At 30.7% G+C, this 20,223-nt stretch overlaps 3 protein-coding genes across 5 annotated transcripts; 1 reads left to right on the top strand and 2 right to left on the bottom strand.

Annotated features, from left to right (window-relative positions):
* Positions 1-502: 502 nt before the first annotated feature.
* On the bottom strand, positions 503-4,363 carry LOC109799932 (WAT1-related protein At5g47470). 3 transcript variants are annotated; one of them, XR_014430793.1, is made up of 8 exons: positions 3,834-4,363; positions 3,444-3,509; positions 3,074-3,187; positions 2,681-2,924; positions 2,428-2,589; positions 1,756-1,907; positions 1,080-1,269; positions 503-818 (listed from the first exon to the last, which is right to left on the bottom strand). XR_014430793.1 is itself a non-coding variant. In XM_029271943.2 (8 exons), the coding sequence occupies exons 1-8, from the start codon at positions 4,034-4,036 to the stop codon at positions 811-813; spliced, it is 1,041 nt and encodes a 346-aa protein (XP_029127776.1). In that variant the 5' UTR covers positions 4,037-4,363; the 3' UTR covers positions 503-810. The 3 variants fall into 3 exon arrangements, 2 of the variants coding, with proteins under 2 accessions (XP_029127776.1, XP_082923257.1); XM_029271943.2 differs by having other exon boundaries at positions 1,178-1,269; XM_083067131.1 differs by lacking the exon at positions 1,080-1,269.
* Positions 4,364-5,831: 1,468 nt separating this feature from the next.
* LOC109800540 (Pentatricopeptide repeat (PPR) superfamily protein) lies at positions 5,832-8,215 on the top strand. Its single transcript, XM_020361320.3, has one exon. The coding sequence runs from the start codon at positions 6,145-6,147 to the stop codon at positions 7,933-7,935; it is 1,791 nt and encodes a 596-aa protein (XP_020216909.2). The 5' UTR covers positions 5,832-6,144; the 3' UTR covers positions 7,936-8,215.
* An 875-nt stretch (positions 8,216-9,090) lies between these two features.
* On the bottom strand, positions 9,091-10,782 carry LOC109801243 (Matrixin family protein). Its single transcript, XM_083066619.1, has one exon. The coding sequence runs from the start codon at positions 10,271-10,273 to the stop codon at positions 9,200-9,202; it is 1,074 nt and encodes a 357-aa protein (XP_082922745.1). The 5' UTR covers positions 10,274-10,782; the 3' UTR covers positions 9,091-9,199.
* Between the last annotated feature and the right edge of the window lie 9,441 nt (positions 10,783-20,223).

Genomic DNA, 20,223 nt, shown 5'->3' with positions numbered 1-20,223 from the left:
TAATATTATATTTTTTAATATAATATTGATTATTTATTTTTTAATTTGTCATTTCACAAATTATTCAACCACCACAGTTTAACATAATATATTTATTAAAAATGTGGACTATCTTAGTAAAAGATAAAATTGTATAACAAAAATGACACATTTATTTTTATATGTGTAGAAACCTTAAACTCTAATTATTGTTGGATGGAAGAAATACAAGCTTTAGTTATAGATAATAGATATTTGACGTACATTGTACATATTAAAATATTAATAAATTTATTTTATATACTAAAATATTAATTATTTTATTTTTAATAATTGAATAAATATTCGTAGGAAAAAAAAAACAAGGTTAAGAACTCAATTTTACGAATTAAAAATTAAGAAAATAAAATGCTAGTAATTTCAGAGAGAAACAAAAAGTGCTATGCCTATGACCAATAACGGATAACTATATAAAACCTGGGGTCTAAACTAATGAGGAATCATGATTGAGGACCAAGACGGGAAAAACAAAAAGGTGTTGTCCTCACATATTCTCTAACCAGAAAGTCACCGTAAGCAAGAACAACAAATTTTCCTTGTACCTAGCTAGGGGTTAATTGTACAACAAAAAAAACAGAAGCTAGGGGCTAATTTTCCTTCACTTGCATCTTAAAAAGTTGCACCTATCTAAATCTGACCCATAAATTTTATAAAGCAAAGAAAAGAAAATCTACGGGGTCGTGTCCTTACTTCGAACCCAAGAGACCTCTACCTTTTCACTATGTGCTCTTGGGAATTCTCTGTCACCAACACGTCAATGTGGCATCTGTTTCAAGATTCTGCAAAAAGAAAAAAAAAGTTGAAAATGTGGGTGCTTTTATTTTACACACTCCTTTACATTCTAAAGATCATTGTTGAGAGCACATAATAAAACACATTGCTTTGCCACGTTGTTTCATTAATGAATAGTTTAATACATGCTTATTGTCTTTTGACATAACCCTTTTTTTTAATGCATTACTTGTTCATTGAGGACTTGAATTAACCATGTGGTCATATTTAAGCAATTTGTTCTCATCTCATAACTGATTTAACCAAACCTCGTTTTTTTCCTCTGCTTCTAGCGCCATGACACAAGTACATTTTTGAAAAACACGTTAAGATAAAAGAGGCCTCTGCCTCTCTGCATCAAACTCACTCTCTAAGCCATCTACTTCTGGGTGCCCTTCTTTCCCTTTTGCCCAAAGAACTAAGTAGAGCCCAGTGAACAGGAGAAACATGCCTGCAAGACTGCAATGAGGTGTTTGTAGTAAGGACTAATAACATACTATATGTATACGTTTCATTTTGTTCAACGTTTTAATAATTTTTTTGTGATTCAATTTGATTGTTATTTTATAATATCAATTCAACATTAATTTTTTTTTATTATGCCCTTAACCATTATTTATACATTCTTTAATTATTGGTAAGAATTCAAAAACAAAAAAAAGGGTATTTTTCAAGCCACGTGCAAAAATTTTAATTGTCAAATAAAATGGAACGGAAAGAATAATATATATAAAAAAAAAGTTTGGTTTTTTGAAGGGGCATTTCTTTAGAAACGTCGGTCCACATAACTAAGATTTTTAAGTCAAACAAATATTTTGTTTTATAATTTATTAAAATAATATTTTTTAAAGAGTGTTGGAGGGGTATTTTTGTCTTGTAGCAGTGTCTATAAAACATTTTCGTGTGCAAAGGTCAGAAATAAGTAGTTAGGAATCTTAATAATACCTTCCAATTCTAATAGTGTCTCCAAGGGTAATTACCGAGAAAACAACAGAGCACACTGTACCAATGGGACTAAACATGGAGACAAACACTGGCCCTCTCTTCTTCAGTGCCCACCCGTTGAAGCTCAGGCAAATTCCACTCACAGCACCTGCCTGTGAATTTACAATTTTTATGCCTTTAACTTAACACCCATCACAGGGAGAATATAAAAAGTTCCACACATGGTTGGTACAAATCAAATGACCATACAGTATCCTTGCAAACATTTCACGAGATGTCATGCTTTGCTGAGTAATAATGAAAATTTATAGCTAGAATATTCAACCCAATTGTTTTGCCCAGGTTATCACTGTTTCAACATGCAAGAGGAAGACTGAATTAAGCACCAAAAACAACAATTCAAATGACATTTTAGTTCTCAAACTTATCTTTCTTTGAAAACAATTGTGTAAGGAGAAATTATTAAATAATCTTGGATCATATCGTATATAATTAATATTTACATGATATGTAATGAGTTAAAAACACTTGATAACCTCATAAAGATTAATTGAGATCATAAATACTTTATCGAGGTGGAAGTACCTTAGTGTATGTGCACTAAATGTAAACACATTTTTGGACAGACATTCGAAACTAGCAAATAAAATGATGAGACAGAGTGGGAATTACCAGAATACAATAGGCTATCAAGTCTGCTGAACTCACAAGAATCCATCTACTTTTCAGTTTGTGGCTTTCAAGTAACCAAAGAGTTGCAGTCATGAATGCCCCAAACAAGGACGTTATTGCACCTAAGGACATTGGTGCAGGAAAATTTCCGAGAGCAAAAGCCTGCATCAAAGACAATTTTTGTTGAGTTATGAGATTAAGAAGATTTGTATTGTATCCTCTTTCTTAGTATTTTGATCACAGGGTAAGTTACCTGCAGGACAACGCTGCTCGACAAAATCAAGACTGCAAGAACGAGATAGAGGCAACCGATTATCTTGTGAATGTCAAAGGTAAAATCTGATGGCACCCGTGACAATTGAAGTGCGCCACTTATCACGGTTGCTGGAGAAGAAATGCTTTGCATTATGCTCAATGTGAGAGCTCCGCACACACAAAGCAATGTTCCAAAGATTTTTACTTTACTATAGTGGTGGTTTGTGTTGACTTTCTCTAACCTGTCCAATACAATAATTTCCAAAGGGGTAATTCATTAGTAGAAGGAGCATTAAACATATTCCTTATTTTTGTCTCCTATCACATTCACTATTTGGGGATGATTTAATGCAATAATAAAACTACCAAAACCCTAATAAAATAAGATTACCCAGAAATCCAAGCGATGACGAAGATAAGACCTGGGGCAAGGTTTGGCATGGCAGTTCCCATTGCTGGTGAAGTTAGATTGATTCCTTTGAGGAAAAACAACTGGAAGACAAGTCTGCACAACAAAAGATTTTTAATATTACAAATTGGATAAACCTTAAAGTTATGGGATTGTTATGTTATTAATAACTAGCCATTATTTCCATTTCGACATTATGTTTGTATTTGGATCAAGCCAACCTTCCAATGGAACTAATACATTATCATGATCATTGACTGCTGATTGCTGAATCACTAAAAGAAAGGACAAAAGACCCAACAAAACAATCACTTTGATAATGTTAAAAGGAAACTAAATTAGATTTACTTACCCTCCAAATGAAAGAAACAATATCTGTGCAATCAACTTGAAACTGGGATGCCGTGGCCATTTACTCCTGCACCAGATACATAATAACATAATCACATTAGTTTTCAAATAATTCCCATCCCAACTGAACATAGAAAGTAAAAATGTCATTAATTTCTAGGATTCAAATTTTTTTTCTTCTAATGGACATGATGTATACCGTATCCTAAAGTTGACGATAAAAAAATTAATCTACAGTTCCTAAAATATTTTTTTTTGTTGGTTAAACATTATTTAAAAAAAATTGATCCTGAGAGCATCAAGTTAATACTTGTCTTACAACTATTAGACAACAAGTTTGATTATTTTTAGTATTCATTTAGAAGCAGATGGGAAAAATGAGAGAAAGGACCTTTCAAAACAAAAGGCAACGGGAAAGAGAATAATGAATGTAGCGAGAGAAGTTAAAAAGATGATGGTATGAGAGCTGAAACCCAATGACATAGCATAACTCATCAACACAGCATTCCCCGCGTAGACAAGTTGAACTCCTATCAATCCTCCGATTAATACTGCATCTTCCAAAGCTACTCCATTTATCTTTTCCATGTTCATCTTTTCCTCCAAACAAATTGATCAAAAATGACGTCTGTTACCAAGAGAGGATACCTATTTTGCATCCTATCCTCTCTTCATTCTCTTTTGCGTTTTCTCAACACCACAGCTAGCCCTTGTTTTAAATCAATCAGTCCCCTCCAATTGTGTCTCGAAACTCAGATTGCAATTATTTGTTCAAGGAAATGGTAATGCGTATGCAAGCTGCTATGCTTCTTCCGCGTTTGCTTCTTTTGGGAAATCTTTGATTCTGTTCGAACCAAGCTAACCTTGACGATGTTCGTGTCCATACCAACCCTGTCTCTCTATAGTCTAACCATTTTTGTTATTGTTAGATTTTCCAATATATAAATAGTGGTGATTGGTTGGTCCGCGTTCAGAATTGAGAAGATTCTCTTTTCTAAATCTAGATTTGTTCCTTAAAAATAGAACATCATTATCCCTCTCGTTTTCTACTCAACAGATGAAATATAAATTTTGATAGATATTTCTAAAACTTCAATATTGGAAAGATGCCCATGCAACGAACGGTGTGGAAGTAAGTTTGAATAATGTATATCCGTGCAGGCATTCATGCCTTATGCCCTGCAACAATTCCACCCTTCAACATGGACCGATCCTGAATCCAAGAACTAAATGTCAAAAATAAAAACTATATACAAACTTATTTTTGGTAACCAAAACAGAGGGAAAAAAATTAGAATGGTCGGTTAAGGCTATATTTAATGATATATTTGCATCTTATAATAACCACAGTTATCTCACATTAGTACTATTTATTTATTTATTTTCTGTTTAGTTAAGTGTGAATTATAAAGAAACTAATTAAAAGTAAGGAGACTGTCACATTTATTTAACGTTGATTTAGGAAAATAAGTTTAACTTAACTGAACTTTCTATTATAACGTAATCATCAAGAGAATATCTAAACATGTTTTTTTTCTTCAAGTTTTAATAATTTTAATAGCAACACTGCTGTTACAATAAAGATAACTCAGGCAGGTTACACATTATTTAAACATAAAATAACAGTAGAACATCAAAATAAATTTTACTGGTAATTTAAAATAAGTTACCTCTTTCACACTTTATTAAATCCATGCATATGTATGAAGAGGATAGTTTGATTTATGACTATTTTTCATTTCCACTTTTATCTAAGATGATTCTATTATTAAATATTTAAATAATAAAGAATAATATCATAAGTTACTTATATTTTGATCATTCAAATAAATTAATTACATGTAACTAGTGAAAGTTCTAAAAGTTTTAAATAATTTATTCATATATTTATAATATTAAAAATTTTAGATATCACTTTCTAAAATATAAATATATATATATATCATAATTTTTTTTTTACAAGATTTTATATCTACAGCTAAGACTAGAGGTGAAAATAAATAAGGTTAGATTAAGATTTATTAGATATGAGTTTAACCTTTATTGAAAATACATATATTAAATATGATTTATTTATTTATCATAAACATTTTCTTTAAATATTTGGCTAGAACTATAACTCTATTTAAAGGTCTACTTTTTAGTAATTAAAGACTAAGAAAACATAAAAATAAATGTTAAATTTTATAAAAAATTAATTTAATTTATTTATGATATAAATATATTTTTAATATTTAATATAAAATTTGAGATCATAATTTATTTAAAAATATATTTTATAATAAAAATCTTAAATAGAATATACCGGCAATCTTTACTATTATATTTTTTATTATGTATGTTATTTGGTAACTGCCCCCACTGTCTGTCATATGAATCTGTCAGTATATGTAACACTTAAATTGTTAATAATTTATTTTATTATTTAATTTTAATTATTTTATTTTATTTTTAAATTTTTAAATAAAATATAGACGCACCAACTATAATCCACCAGTAAAATCATAATAGTAATGGGAGAATCATCGGCTATTCTATTTAGTTAAGCTCTTAATACAATTAGTTTTACGTTTTAACTATTTGGTTTTTTTCTTTTCGAAGCACTTTCTTTGATATTTTGTTAAATATAACAAACAGGTTACACTCGTACACACATTTTACCTCCTATAAATAAAAAATGAACTAATGTAGTTGGGAAAGCCATGCGAAGGTTTCTCTGCAACGAAGCACAAAAGTGTCACAAACATCATTGTCCCCTTGCATTTCCATCACCCGTCGCATATATTACTTCCATCAATCATATTCATAATATCGGAGACAGTATTTTGAATTGGGTCGATATTCCTGGGATTCAGACCCAAGGCGGAACCAAAGCTGGATTAACCTTATTTGAGGCCTCTCGTGAAATCAAACCAAATTCCTTTACTCTTGTTAACCAAATTGGACTAGCTAGTGACCTAAACTACCCATCATTCGGAGAACAACTCCACAGTTATGTTTTACGCACAGGCTATTTTTCCCACATCCATGTCTCCACCTCTCTCGTTAAGTTTTATGTCAAAATGCACTCTTTTAGTGCCGCACACAAACTGTTTGTTGAAATTCCTAAACCGAACGTCGTTACTTGGAACACTATGATATCTGGGTATGTCCATGCTGGTCAGTTTCGATACGCTTTGTCTTTCTTCACCGGCCTAGAAAGGTCCCACGTTTGCGCGGACGCATTCTCGATTACGTCTGCTTTGTCTGCTTGTTCCCAACTGAGTCTCTTCAAACTGGGAAGCTCAATTCATTGCAAGACAGTGAAACTTGGCATGGCTAATGGCACTGTGGTTGCAAATTGCTTGATTGACATGTATGGGAAATGTGGGTCTGTTGAACATGCTGTAAGGGTGTTCTATGAGATCATTGACAAGGATGTTATTTCTTGGAATTCAGTCATAGCAGCAAGCGCTAACAGCGGACACATTGGACTTGCTTATAAGTTCTTGCATCTTATGCCCAACCCTGATACTGTTTCCTATAATGGGCTCATAAATGGGATTTCTCAGGCGGGGAAAATGGAAGATGCTGTTCAGATTTTGTCAAGCCTTCCTAGTCCAAATTCGTCTTCTTGGAATTCTGTAATTACAGGATTTGTGAATAGGAACCGAGCCAGAGAAGCTTTGGATATGTTCTGTAAAATGCACTCAAGAAATGTAGAAATGGATGAGTTCACATTTTCAATCATTTTAGATGGAATTGCTGGTCTGTCTGCCTTAACGTGGGGGCTGCTGATTCATTGCTGTGCAATAAAGTGCGGCTTATTTGCTTCTGTAGTTGTTGGGAGTGCTCTAATTGACATGTACTCAAAATGTGGCCAGGTTAAGAATGCTGAATCAATCTTCCATGCACTTCCTAACAAGAATTTAGTGAGCTGGAACGCAATGATATCTGGCTATGCTCGCAATGGTGATTCTGCGCAAGTTATCCACCTCTTTGAGTTGCTGAAAATGGTAAGAGATATGAAACCTGATGGTATCACATTTCTTAACCTTATATCAGCATGTTCCCATAATCGAATACCATTTGAGGTTGCTATTAGTTACTTTGAATCTATGATTGACGCATATAAGATTGCACCATCCATTGAGCATTGTTGTTCAATGATACGGCTCATGGGGCAAAAGGGAGAGTTGTGGAGAGCAGAAAGGATGATATATGAACTTGGTTTTGAGTCATATGGAGTGGTTTGGAGGGCTTTGCTTGGTGCTTGTGGAACTCAAGCAGATTTACAAGTAGCAGAGATCGCTGCTGCCAAGGTGATTGAATTGGAGAAGGATGAAGGTTATGTTTATGTGGTGATGTCTAATATGTATGCATCTTTTGGAAGATGGGAAGATGCAAATGTAACTAGGGGACTCATGAGTACGAAAAGAGTTAGGAAAGAAGCGGGTTCTAGTTGGATAGAAATAGATGTCGCATCTTTCTCGGATTTTCTAAACGAGAGATGACCAAAAGTTGAGTTGTTTTTACATTACAATTGGTGAGAAAACGTGAAAAGGAAAGTTATTGGAGGAAGAGAGACGTGAAGTAGAGAGTACCTGTTGGTTTTAATAAACCAAAGGGGTGCTCTTTGCTCGATTCTCCTATCAAAATTCACGATTCCACTTCCACCCACCCCCAACAAAAGAGTTTACGGATTTGAAACTAAAAAATATTTTTTTTTATTTACCATTACATATGCACATATATTTTTATATAATATATACAAGTCACGTTTTTATGTATAAAGATATTATTATAAACAATATTTTATATCATTATTATACTATTTTTTAAAGGTGTATGTGATGCTAATTTAGATTTATATATACGCAAAATTATATTATATTTTTACAAAAACCCTGATATATTACTCAACATCAATATACTGTTTTTTTCTTTATAAAATTATTACAAATTATTGGGCCTTGAAATGGACTGGACAATGTTTCACTGTCTGTGTCATAAGAATTGAAAGGGGATATATATGCCAATTTCAAAATTACTAAATTTCGTCAGACTTTAGTTTATTCGTTATCCATATTGGCTGATTGGAGTTTTCCAAATTTCCAATCAGGTATTATATATTAAAAGATATTTAGGCATATATTTGTTTTTTTTTAATTTCATTTTTATATCAACTTGAGTTTAGAGTGTAGACTGTAGAGTGTCTTTTCAGGTATTACTTTCCGTCTCTAACTACTTGATCCTCAATCCTCATGAACAATGGATGAGGAATAATTCCTCATTGTCAAGTTGGACCACTCCATTGGATCAGTTTCATTTGGACCCAAGTAAGAAGAAAGTAGCCTTGGGCGGGAATGTTAGTTAACATTGATACCTATTACGTAACGTCCATGTGATTTAGTTATATTTATACATATCTTCGACACAAAGAGATTCCTTAGTTCCCCCACTGGACATACACTTAACGGAATCTTGTTCCATATTCTTCATGGATTTTCTTATGTATTCTCCCAACATTTTCAATTTGCCCTTTTTCCATGGGTCTTGTCCTGCGATGTTGTTTCAATCCAATCAAAAGTGCATTCCCCTTTCCCTTCTTAAAAGTTGTATCATGTATATAAATATCTATTGTACCAAAAATCTAAGACACCACCATATAAGATGAATCACTTAGGGTTTTGCCCATGTGATTGCACTTTACTTTCTATCCTTTCTTTCTCTTTTCACACATATGATCAATGAATGAAAATACATGTATAAAAAAAATCAAGCAAATAAAAATAATATGAACAAGGCGAGTGTCCACATAGAGAAACCGGTTTCCAATCCAACGGCAGCGTTTAACGAATTTTGAGACTGCAACAAAGAGCTAAAAGTAAAGTTGGGGTTAGAGCCATAAAGAGCTTGAACCCCTGTCACGTCATCAATCTTCAAGTCAACCTTCTTTCTCCTGGGGCTCAGGCTCGGATACATAATCGCTTCCCTCACCGAAGAGTGACCCAACCCAAGCACGTGACCAATCTCGTGCGTGGCCACAGATTCCAAATCAACGGCCACCCTTGACTCCTCGCGCTCAAAATCAACGGACCACGTTTCCGCCGCATCCAAGTGGAATCTCCCGTTCTGAGGGGAGAAGGCGTGTGCCAGAACCCCCAAAACGCCGTCGAACGGCTCTCCGTCGCCGTGATCGCCCAAATAAAACCCTATCGTGATGTCCGCCCTCTCGTACTCCGCCGTCTCCTGAAAACTCACCGGAATCACCGCCGCCCACCGCGCGAACGCGCGCCCAAACACCACGCGTATATCCGCCGCGCTCACGCGCTCGATCGTGTAGTACGGCGAGAACGCGTACGTCAGCGTCATCGGCGAGCCGCGCGTCCACCGCGGCTTCCCGTTGAAGTACGCGTACCGCCGCGTCGCGTGAATTCCGTGCGTGGCGGCGTCGGAGACGCCGCACCTCGGCGCCACGATCGCCGAGATAGTCTCGGAGTCGAGTTTTCCGGTGACCGGCAATCCGAGGCGCTTCTGGTAATGAACCAGCGCGGACTCGAACTGCGAGTCGAAGGTGTCAGTGAAATTCGGCGTCGTTTCGGGGAGGGAGAGGTAGCCGAAGCGGTGAAAGTACTTTTTCAGTTCCGACATGCCGCTGACGTGGCTGCCTCGCTCCGCGTGCAGGAATTTCGAGAAGTCGTGCCACGTGGCGTTGTGCGTTTCGGTTTTCTCGGATTCGGAGGTTACGACGGTTACGGATTCTGGTACGATCCTGGCGGGAAAGCAAGGACGCCAAAAAAGGGCCACACAGAGGATGAAGAACTTTAAGTAACTAAAAAACGGAAACATAACTATTAATTCGTTATGACAGTTATGTTTCGGGGGAACGAAAAAGGAGGTGAATTATAAACGAAACGTTATGGAGACTAGGAAAAAAAAAAAAAAGAATATGTGATGAGCGGTATTATCATAAGTGTGAGTTTAGAATCATATATATGTATGCGTATGGAGTTTGTCTTTGGTGTGATCGAAGTTAATTAGGATTAAAAAATACGAAGATTCTTACTTTTTGGAAGGGAGATGGTGACATTTTTCAAGTGGGTAAACTGCTGTTTCTGTTTAAATTATAATATTTTAATTTGTTTGCCTCTGATTGTGTTTTATGTGAGTGATTGAAATTGCAAAGAACAGGTTAACGAGAAGGCTTAATCGGATACGGTTTGTTCGAGTTTAGTTGGGTTGAAGATCGAACTAGACTTATGTTGGTTGACCGAATTTGGTGGAGACTGGAGAGGGAAGGTTTTAGCTTGTGAGATACGACAAAGACTTAATATTTGATAAATAACTACACAAATAAGGCTTAATTCCACAACTAAAACTCTCTTTATACGCTGCAGCCCTATAATTAATTGGAAAAAATTGAATCATATTTGAATAATTGAATGTAGGATGACCAGGGATCACTTATCTGAGCTTATTCAATTTTTGTGAATTGGTTTTAGTCAAATTAAACTTTGAATGAAGCTAACAAGAAAGTGCTGCAACTCCGGTCTAAAGAGCATTTTAATTTTTCTATGTTGAACGAAACGCAAGCGCATATGGACGAACATGACTAGTTAATTATTAGGTCTAGTCTTTGGGAAGAGGTGGTTTCTATTTCATCTCCTGTCCTCATCGTTTACCATTCTTTCTATCTCTCGTTTTCGCCCGCAGAGGGAGTTCTTTTTAACTCTTAAAGCAAATAAATTCAAATTCATAAAAGTAATTAATAATTGACAACATAGTGAATGATTGTATCGTAAAACAGGATGAGGGTCAACGCAACGTAGCACGTAAGCACAAAGCAGACTTTAAACCTGACGGGATTGGTGCATTTTATTTTTCAAATTTGTGTTAGGTGCATGCAGAGTGAAGTTGAGAAGATGACCAAAACTAGAAGATAATTAGAGATGGTTATGTATTTTGCTTCTTGGTGATGACATGGGTTATTGTTTTATTATAATATAAGGAGGGTTTATCAACAAGTGATGTATATATATATTCGCTTTCAATACGGCATTAGGTTATCTAGATGATGGAAGTGGTGGTAGCCATATATGAATTATTTATCCCATTTTCATTTCTTAATAGAGGGTCCTACTTTTTTCTCGCGCGCACACACTTCGTTTGGGGTTGCTTTCTGGGCCTATTTTTTCAATTTGATTTTTTCATTGCAATAATAATGTGTGACGCTGTTGCTATTGTGACGAACGATTAACGGAAGCCAGACACAAACATGAGCGATGTAAAAACGAAGTTGTATGTTTATACGAAGTGGACGAGGCAGAGCATAGGATTGAGCCGGCCAAAGACTCTGGAATTGGTCTCTTTCACTTTCTGGTATACGAATTGACTATATTAATCAAAGATTGACCACAATTTTTTAACCAAACGCGCTGCTTCTAGCCTTCTACTATGTAAATTGTAAACTACTACGTAGTACATGGGACGTACACAAGAAACAAAAATAATTACAAGGCTTAAGTGCATGTTTGATGTATTTGTACAATTTTGGTTCATATATTTTTAATCAAGCGATTTGTTTGTTGTTGCTAAGTTGTATTAAATGCCCATTTATTAATTTCATATCTAAAATCTAACGGAACTAACTAACATTAGTTACCTCTCACTTAATTAATAGTGATATATAACTGACCAATGATGTAGAAAACATTCACATGTGTAAATATTTTTGTAAAAAAAATGACATTCTAATATATTATTTAAAACACATAAATTTTAACGTGGTTTATATGTTTGTTTACGATGTGAAATTTTCCAATGTCATTAATTATTTACACGTCAGGCTATTAATAAAATAAAATATATTTCATGTCAAAGAATTATGTTATATTTTTTAATTTCAAAATTATAGAGTCCCAATTTTATCATTTCATAAAATTCAAGAACTAAAATGGCATAATTAAAATTATGAGGATTAAAGTTGCACAAATGTCAAAATAAGGAAACTAAGTTTTCCTTTAACCCTAATTATAAACCATTAACATGAAACTAAAGAAGAAGAAAAAATCTTTATCTGTATAAACGTCACTAGAATATGGGTAAGGGATATCTTAGGCCCTTCTATTTTTTTCTTTAAATTTGATCTTAATCCTATATTTTTAAATTGATGAGTTTGGTTCTCGTATTTTTTTATTTTCTTTTAAATCGATGTAGTTGCTCCCTCATCCTAACTTCTTTAATATTGTTTGTTGACGTGGTGAATTACTCTAAGTCTCTAACTCGACCCTACTTAAAAAAAAAATCGAGAAACGTTATCAACGTCGTTTTAATCACATTTTTTTTTATTATTAACTAATTTTTTTTGGTAATTATAATTTTTGTTAGTCAAACTTCTTATTGATCGAGTATCTAATAATTATATATATATATATATATATATATATATATATATATATATATATTAAAATAGTTATATTCAATGAGAGATTTTAAGAGTTATTTTTTAAACATTTTTAGAAACAAATTAGCGAGATATTTATTAACTTTCTATTTATATCATTTTACTCTTTTTTGTATTATTTTAATTAGAATTTTAATATTTTTTAAAACAGTTATCATTAATGGTTAAAAATAATTTTATATGACAATATAAATTGTATACATCTAAAATAAAATTTATAAATTCAAAAATTGTTTATTTTTATGAATTTTAATTATAAATTATTTATGTATTTGAAAACATTAATTTAATACAATTTTTTGTTATATGAAATAAATATTTATTATGTGTATTACACTAGTTAAAATATTAATTTTAATACATTTTAATCAATAATAATGTAGGCATTAAAAATAATGTATTCCTAGCTTTTTGCTATGATTAAAAACAATGATAAGTTAGCATATACTTTTTGTAAGTCTCTGGGAAAAAAAGTTATTAGACTATTTTAAATCGGGATTTAAAAAAATAATAATAACAAACTGAGTCTCGAGCTTAGTTTGGATAAGGAGTAAAATAAAGAGAAAATAAATAAGAATCATAGAAATGAAAGAGAAATAGATCAATAAAAAAATATATATTGTTTTGATGGATATAAATAAAAAAGCAAGAAGTGAGACAATTTCTCTCTAATTGTTTGAATGAGAAAAAAAGAGTGAAATAAATTATGTAAAAATATATTCTTACTATAATTAAAATATATAATTTTAGTATTTTAATTTTCTTAATATAAAATTATTTATTATTTTTCAAAATAATATTATAATTCTAAAAAAGAAGCAAAAAGTTTGAAAGAAAAAAAAGGTTAATATTGTTTTATTTCATTCCATTTTTAACTATCATTGGTATGCTTCATACAATAAATATTGGAAAATATATAGAGTTTTATCTTTTTATTAAGTATGTGAAAGAAAAAAAATTTCTATATTTTGTACCATGTTAATAGTATTAAGGTGAAAACATAAGTTATGTTTTTTCCTTTTGTATACCATGCAAAAATTTTGGATTTCTAGATGATCTTATATATGATGCGATAGATTCTTCAGTCAAACATTTTATATAGGGGACTAATGCTACTCATTGAATTAATTAGAACACCTTAATTATTCTCAAGAATAAAGGAGATCTAGACAGTTGCATGAGTCGAAAAACAAATATAACTTTACTTAGGAAGCACATTTGGAATCTTAGCATGACTATGATAAACTATAAAGGAAAATTCATGCTTATAAAATACATTTTTTCTCATGGTATCCTTCAAGCAAATACTTAACAAGGGTAATCTTATATTTGGCTATCTCTTGTAAAGGCAACTAATATCATTACACCTGGCTTTTGTATTAGGATTGGAAAAGGAAATATTTCTTTGTGATTTCATAAACGACTTTCAGATGACCCTATTCTCAACATGTAAATTGTGTCCTCCTGCATGGTGTTCACATGCGAGTTCAAGATATTTGGAGGAATGATACTTGGGAATGGTTAGGTGTTTACACAAATGTCCCACTTGCCATAAAACAAAAAATAAGCAATTTTTTTTTTGTTGAATCTATCTTGTGATGATGTAATCACTTGAGAACCCTCGACTTCAAGTTGTTATTCATCAAAAATTGCTTACCATTGGTGGTCTAGAGGGTGTGTCATTCAAGGTCAAGCATTTGAAAATGTCTCTTGGATTTGGACTTTAAAATTTCCTAAAATATTAGACACTTTCTTTGGTTGTGTTACACACAATCCCTTCATACTAACCTGTGTTGATTTAAACGGCATATTTCTGTAAATACCCTTCGTTATAGATGCGACCATTTGAAGGAGTCTATCTATTATGTGCTTCGTGACTGTCACAAGTATGTACATATTTGGTTTAAGCTAAGACCTCACTTGAATATTATATATATATATATATATATATATATATATAATAATAATAATAATAATAATAATAACAACAACAATAACAATAATAATAATAATAATAATAATAATAATAATAATAATAATAATAATAATAATCTTAATGTGACTTCATGGCTTAGAACTCATGCTGGAAGGAAGGATGAAATTCTCTTTACTGTTATGTGTTGAATGTTATGGAGAGCTAGAAATATGAAAATATTTCAAGATGTTATTTGGCCTAAGTGTCAGATCCCAACTAATATCTATAGTTTGCTATCCATTCTTCAAGAGGATACTGACATAAAGTGTGTCAAAGGTAACATTAGTGTTTGGTAGTGTCATCCTACTTTAATGGTGGTGAAGCTAAATACAGACCAAAGTTCTTTTGGTAACTCTAGAGTTGCTGGTTATGGTGGCAATCTTAGGGATCATCACAAAAATTAGATAAAAGGATTCTCATGAAGTTGTGGTGTCTCTACTAGTCAAAATGCTAAACTTATTGTCAATTATCATGGTCTAAATTTGGCTTGGAGTTAAGAATTTAGATATTTAATTTGTGAATTTGATTCTAAGTTTGTTCTAAATTTGATTGAGAAGGATGTCATCCTCACACATCCTTATATCCCTATCATATAGAAGGTTAGGTCTCTCTAATGATAAAATTGGTCATTATCTTTTTCACATTCATATAGAGATGATAATAAATGTGTCAATAGGTTAGTTAAATTTGATGTTTTTATCAACTTATTACTTGTTTGAGATGTTTGTCCAGTTAAATTCACATTATTTTTTCTAACTAATGTTATGAGAATTGAAACCCCTAGAGGATTCAATTGATTTTCTGTTTGTTGATTTTGATATTTTGATACATAAAAAAAATTATAAATGTTTTCTAATGAATTTTTAAAAATATCTTTTGCTCTTTCATATTTTCTTCCTGAAATAAACCGTATTTTTTTTTTATCTTTTCTCTCATATTCTAATTTATTTCTACGTACAAAAGCAGTTTTCAAATTTAGCTTAATTAAAGTCTTGCCTTCACATCAAACGGAACAAACAACCCACTAACGGCCTTAGTAAAAAAACATAACAGGATCCTTTGCAGCATGAAGTAATTAATCTCAATCTAACAAAAACGTAATACACGACACGTGTAATGTTAGACTCAATTTAAAAATAAATATTTTTTTGGTACATAATATAAAAATAAATCTTAACCCTTAACTGGAAAAAATCTTAATTTTTATCACTACGCATTGAATCGGTAGAATATAATGGAAACACTAACGTGGGCGTGACAAATCTGCCATGATTTTGAAAGTCACATTGTAAGATTCAATTGCGTAATTATTAAATTTGAAGATCTAGTGCTTGTTTTGTTGATTACGAATGGGAAATATTTGTTTTTGGAGCATCTTTTCACTCATTTCCATTTTCCTTCTATTTTTTTTTACTACCATCTAAATTATTTTGATATTAACATTCTTATATGCTCCTTCGTCTTTTCTTTTTAATGAGATTCAATTGTTCAAATCATTATGTTTATTAGTTAATTTAGTTAATAATATTAAATTAAATTTATCCTTTTTTTAATTATTCCTTAACATTGATGAGATACTTACTCCATTAACTGTTTATTAAATTAAGACAAATGAAATTAATCAAATAGTTAATCTAAAGGACATTTTATATTTATTTTTATCAAAAAATAATTACACTTTGGATTTGGGTATTATAAAAAAAAACAATATTTCATTTTAGTTTATAATTTCACCTACTTTATCTTTTTATTTTTATAGTTTAAAATACATTTTTCTAATTTTTATATTTAAGTTTTTTTAATTGTTTTAGTTCATATGTTTAAGATATATTTTTTTTAGTCTCTATATTTATAATTTTGTAATCTTTTCAAGTCTTTATTGTTAATTCTTTTTTGAAATTATATTTTGTGTTGAGGAGATACAAGTTTTCAATTTTGTGAGGATAAAAGGATATCTCAACAATGTACATTAGAAATTTCCAAGTGATGGTAAAAAAAAACACACAAAACATTAAAAGATCTAATATAAAATAACTTTACCAAAATGAATTTGATATCAAATATACAAAATTAAATTAATATATATTTTATGTTAGCATAAAAGAGATAAAGTTCCAAAAAAATTAACGATATGGACAAAAAAAAAATCTTAAACGGACTAAAAATGATTGAAAATAATAAATATATGACTAAAAATATTTATTTTAAATTATAAAAATTAAAAAATAAAATAAATAAATTTATATAAATTTTAAAAAGTATTTTAACATTAAAAAATCATAAATAGTATATCTGTATATTAAAATCAATTGATACATGTGTTAAATTTTAGCACATACGTCACTTAATAGTTTTCGTAAAATGTAAAAAGTTAAATAATGGAAAGCACAAATCAGAAATTCATTTAAAGTAGATTAAATTGATTAAAATTTATATAAACAAAAATAATTGACATTTAACTTTACTAATTTATTTTGATAACCTATATATCTATACTGCAAAGAATTTTTCACCACTACAAAGACAAGTTAAATAACTCATTGTTAATTGTAGATTTTTTTTTTGTTATGATAAAAACGTAAACAAAAATAAGAGAATGAATTTAAATAAAAATGGATGAAAATAACAGTTCCCCATGCTAAAACTTTTATTTTGACAAGGACTAATTAGAAAGCAATAGGCCCATTAGAAAAAGAAGAAAAGGCTCATGATATATACACCTCCTTTATTATTTTTTAAAAAAATTATAAAATATTGTAGTTTTTTTTTAATTTTTTAATTTTACACTTTTAACTTTCAATTTGCTATTTTCTTCTTTTTTTTCACACATTTTTTTTTTCTTTTAGTTTTTATATGTTACTAAAATAGGTAGAGTGAAAGAAAGGTAAGAGAGTGCATGTAAAAATTGAAAAAAAAAAAAAGATGTGTAAAAAAAAAGTATTAAATTAAATGTTGTGGATGTAAAATTAAAAAATTAAAAATACAAAATTAAAAAATTAAAAAAAATTAAAATTTTAATTATTTTTAAAAAAAGGAGATGTATAGAAGAAAAACCTAAGATTATGAAGTGCGGAAAACATAGTATTTTCTCTTTTGAGGCCATGAAAGCCCATTTTAACCTCGGCAATGGAAATTGGCCTACTGGAATTTGGCCCAAATATAACATCGCAGATAAAGCTGCACTGTTTTATAAAGTTCAATTAAAAATTTAACCTTTTATTTGACAAATCTGTATATACTAATAATTTTCCTGTTATTATATCTGGAGACATTAGACATTTTAATGTCACACATCATATACCATGTGCATACATTGCAAAATATGATATTCACTTTTACAATAAATTAATATAAATTAACTTGTTCTATGCAATCTTCTTCTCAGTTTTCTGAAAGAAAAAAAATAATCAATACTGGTGGATTTTAAGTGGATTTAATCTCGGTACAATGAGCCGAACTAATTTTTGGAACCTGTCATTTGTTAATTTCCCACTAAACATGTATTGTTTTTCTTTTTCGCTCGTTTATTTTTAATAATAAAAAATTAAAATATTATTCTCAAACAAAATTATTTTATGTGAAAAATCCATGTGATCTCTAGAAGAATTAAATATAATAAAATTAGCATTGTAGTAATCCAACGTCTTAGACTTGGTGAATGGTGAGGAATGTTAATTAGACCAAGGTTAACTTTTTCTTATTTACTATAAGTGAGGTTAAGACTTTTTTTTTCTCAAGTTAAGATTTTCTTATAAAAGTTTACATAATTCAAAAAATATTATGTTTTGTGTCATTCAAAAAATATTTTTTAAGAATTAAATTAGCTTTTTTTTTTTCACCAAAAATATCCTCCAATCAATAGTTTCTTTCGAGACGTATAGGTGTATGTTTTATTAAAGTAAATTTTGTCTTTTTTTTTTTTTTTTTTTCATATTATGACCAATAATTTATTTATTTATTTATTTCATGAGAAAGAAAAGCAAGATATGAAAACCAAGGAAAAAATGGGGGGGAAAAAACTAAGGCCTAGGGTTACATCTGTTAATAACAGACAAAGCAGTACAACTGGGCACTGTTGTAATAACGTGAATGAACTACAAGTATTTGTACTCATCTTTACCAAGACATCAACATAGATGTTTCATTGTCTAAAGGTGTGTTAAAAGTTCACTCTTCAATCTGTCAATGGCATTAACAATTAGGATGAATATTATATACTCCATCAACTATAAATTGTAAAGCTAATAATGAATCTGACTTGCAAATAACGTACAATTACAAAACTTTATTCCTTTACAACTTTTAAGTCCATGAAAAATTACAAAAATTCTACTTTCATATTTGTGCTAAAGTCACAGTGGCCTATGTAGCCAATGATCCAATTACCAAACCCATCACATACTAAACTTTCATAACTTGAACTACAAGGTTTCCAAAAGAACTCTCGTTAGTATTTAATTGTACTAAAATAGCATGTGGGGGCTTCCAAGAGACAAACCTTAAGATAGATCTAGGAGAGCACTGATTGTCCTTAAAACCATGCGCATAACTTGGTTTTGGATATACCATGGTGACCAACTAACATTTTGGAAAACCAACTCACTATGAGCTCTCCAAATAATTAAAAGAAAGATGGCGCATAAAGTGGAAGTGATTAGTAGAAAAACATTCACAATATGATAGCCAAATGAAGAGTTTGACATTTTTGGGTAATTAATTTTTCCAAACCCACGACCACGACTTTACACATGTATATACAAAATAAGTGAATTAAGCTAGTTCTGAACATATTTATTAATTATGTTGGACTTTATTAATAACAAATTAACTCATTTGAGGAATAATATAATAATACCAACTACAAGAAGTTATTATTATTATTATTATTATACATGAGAAGTTTTTTTTTAGAACATAAAAAGGCGGTTTTTTAATTAAGATTAACGTATCACATGAGAGTTTTTGGTTATTGTGAAAAATAAAAATAATATATATATATATATATTACTAAATTATGTTTGAATTATAAGATTAAAAGATAAATCAATGTAATCTCTTTAAGTAATCATATAAATATTAATTAATTTTTCATTTTAATCATTAGTTATATAATCCGAATCAAATTTATCATAAAATTCCCATTCTTTAAACAAAAACTATTTTCACCAGATATATCTCTATTTTAAAATGCTAACTACAACCGTTTTCATCTCATCGCCGGAAAGGATAAAGTTTGATGTTTATTTTAGGTTTAATTACGTTTTTTATCTCTCAAGTATTACAATCGTACAATTTTAATCTCAAATGTTTTAATTGGATAATTTTAGTCCTTAAAAGATTGTAATTGTGCGATTTTGGTCC

Source organism: Cajanus cajan, chromosome 11 (assembly GCF_000230855.2).
Source record: "Cajanus cajan strain Asha chromosome 11, NIPB_CcT2T_4, whole genome shotgun sequence".
Classification (NCBI taxonomy): Eukaryota; Viridiplantae; Streptophyta; class Magnoliopsida; order Fabales; family Fabaceae; genus Cajanus; species Cajanus cajan.
This window is presented reverse-complemented; position numbering and strand designations above follow the sequence as displayed.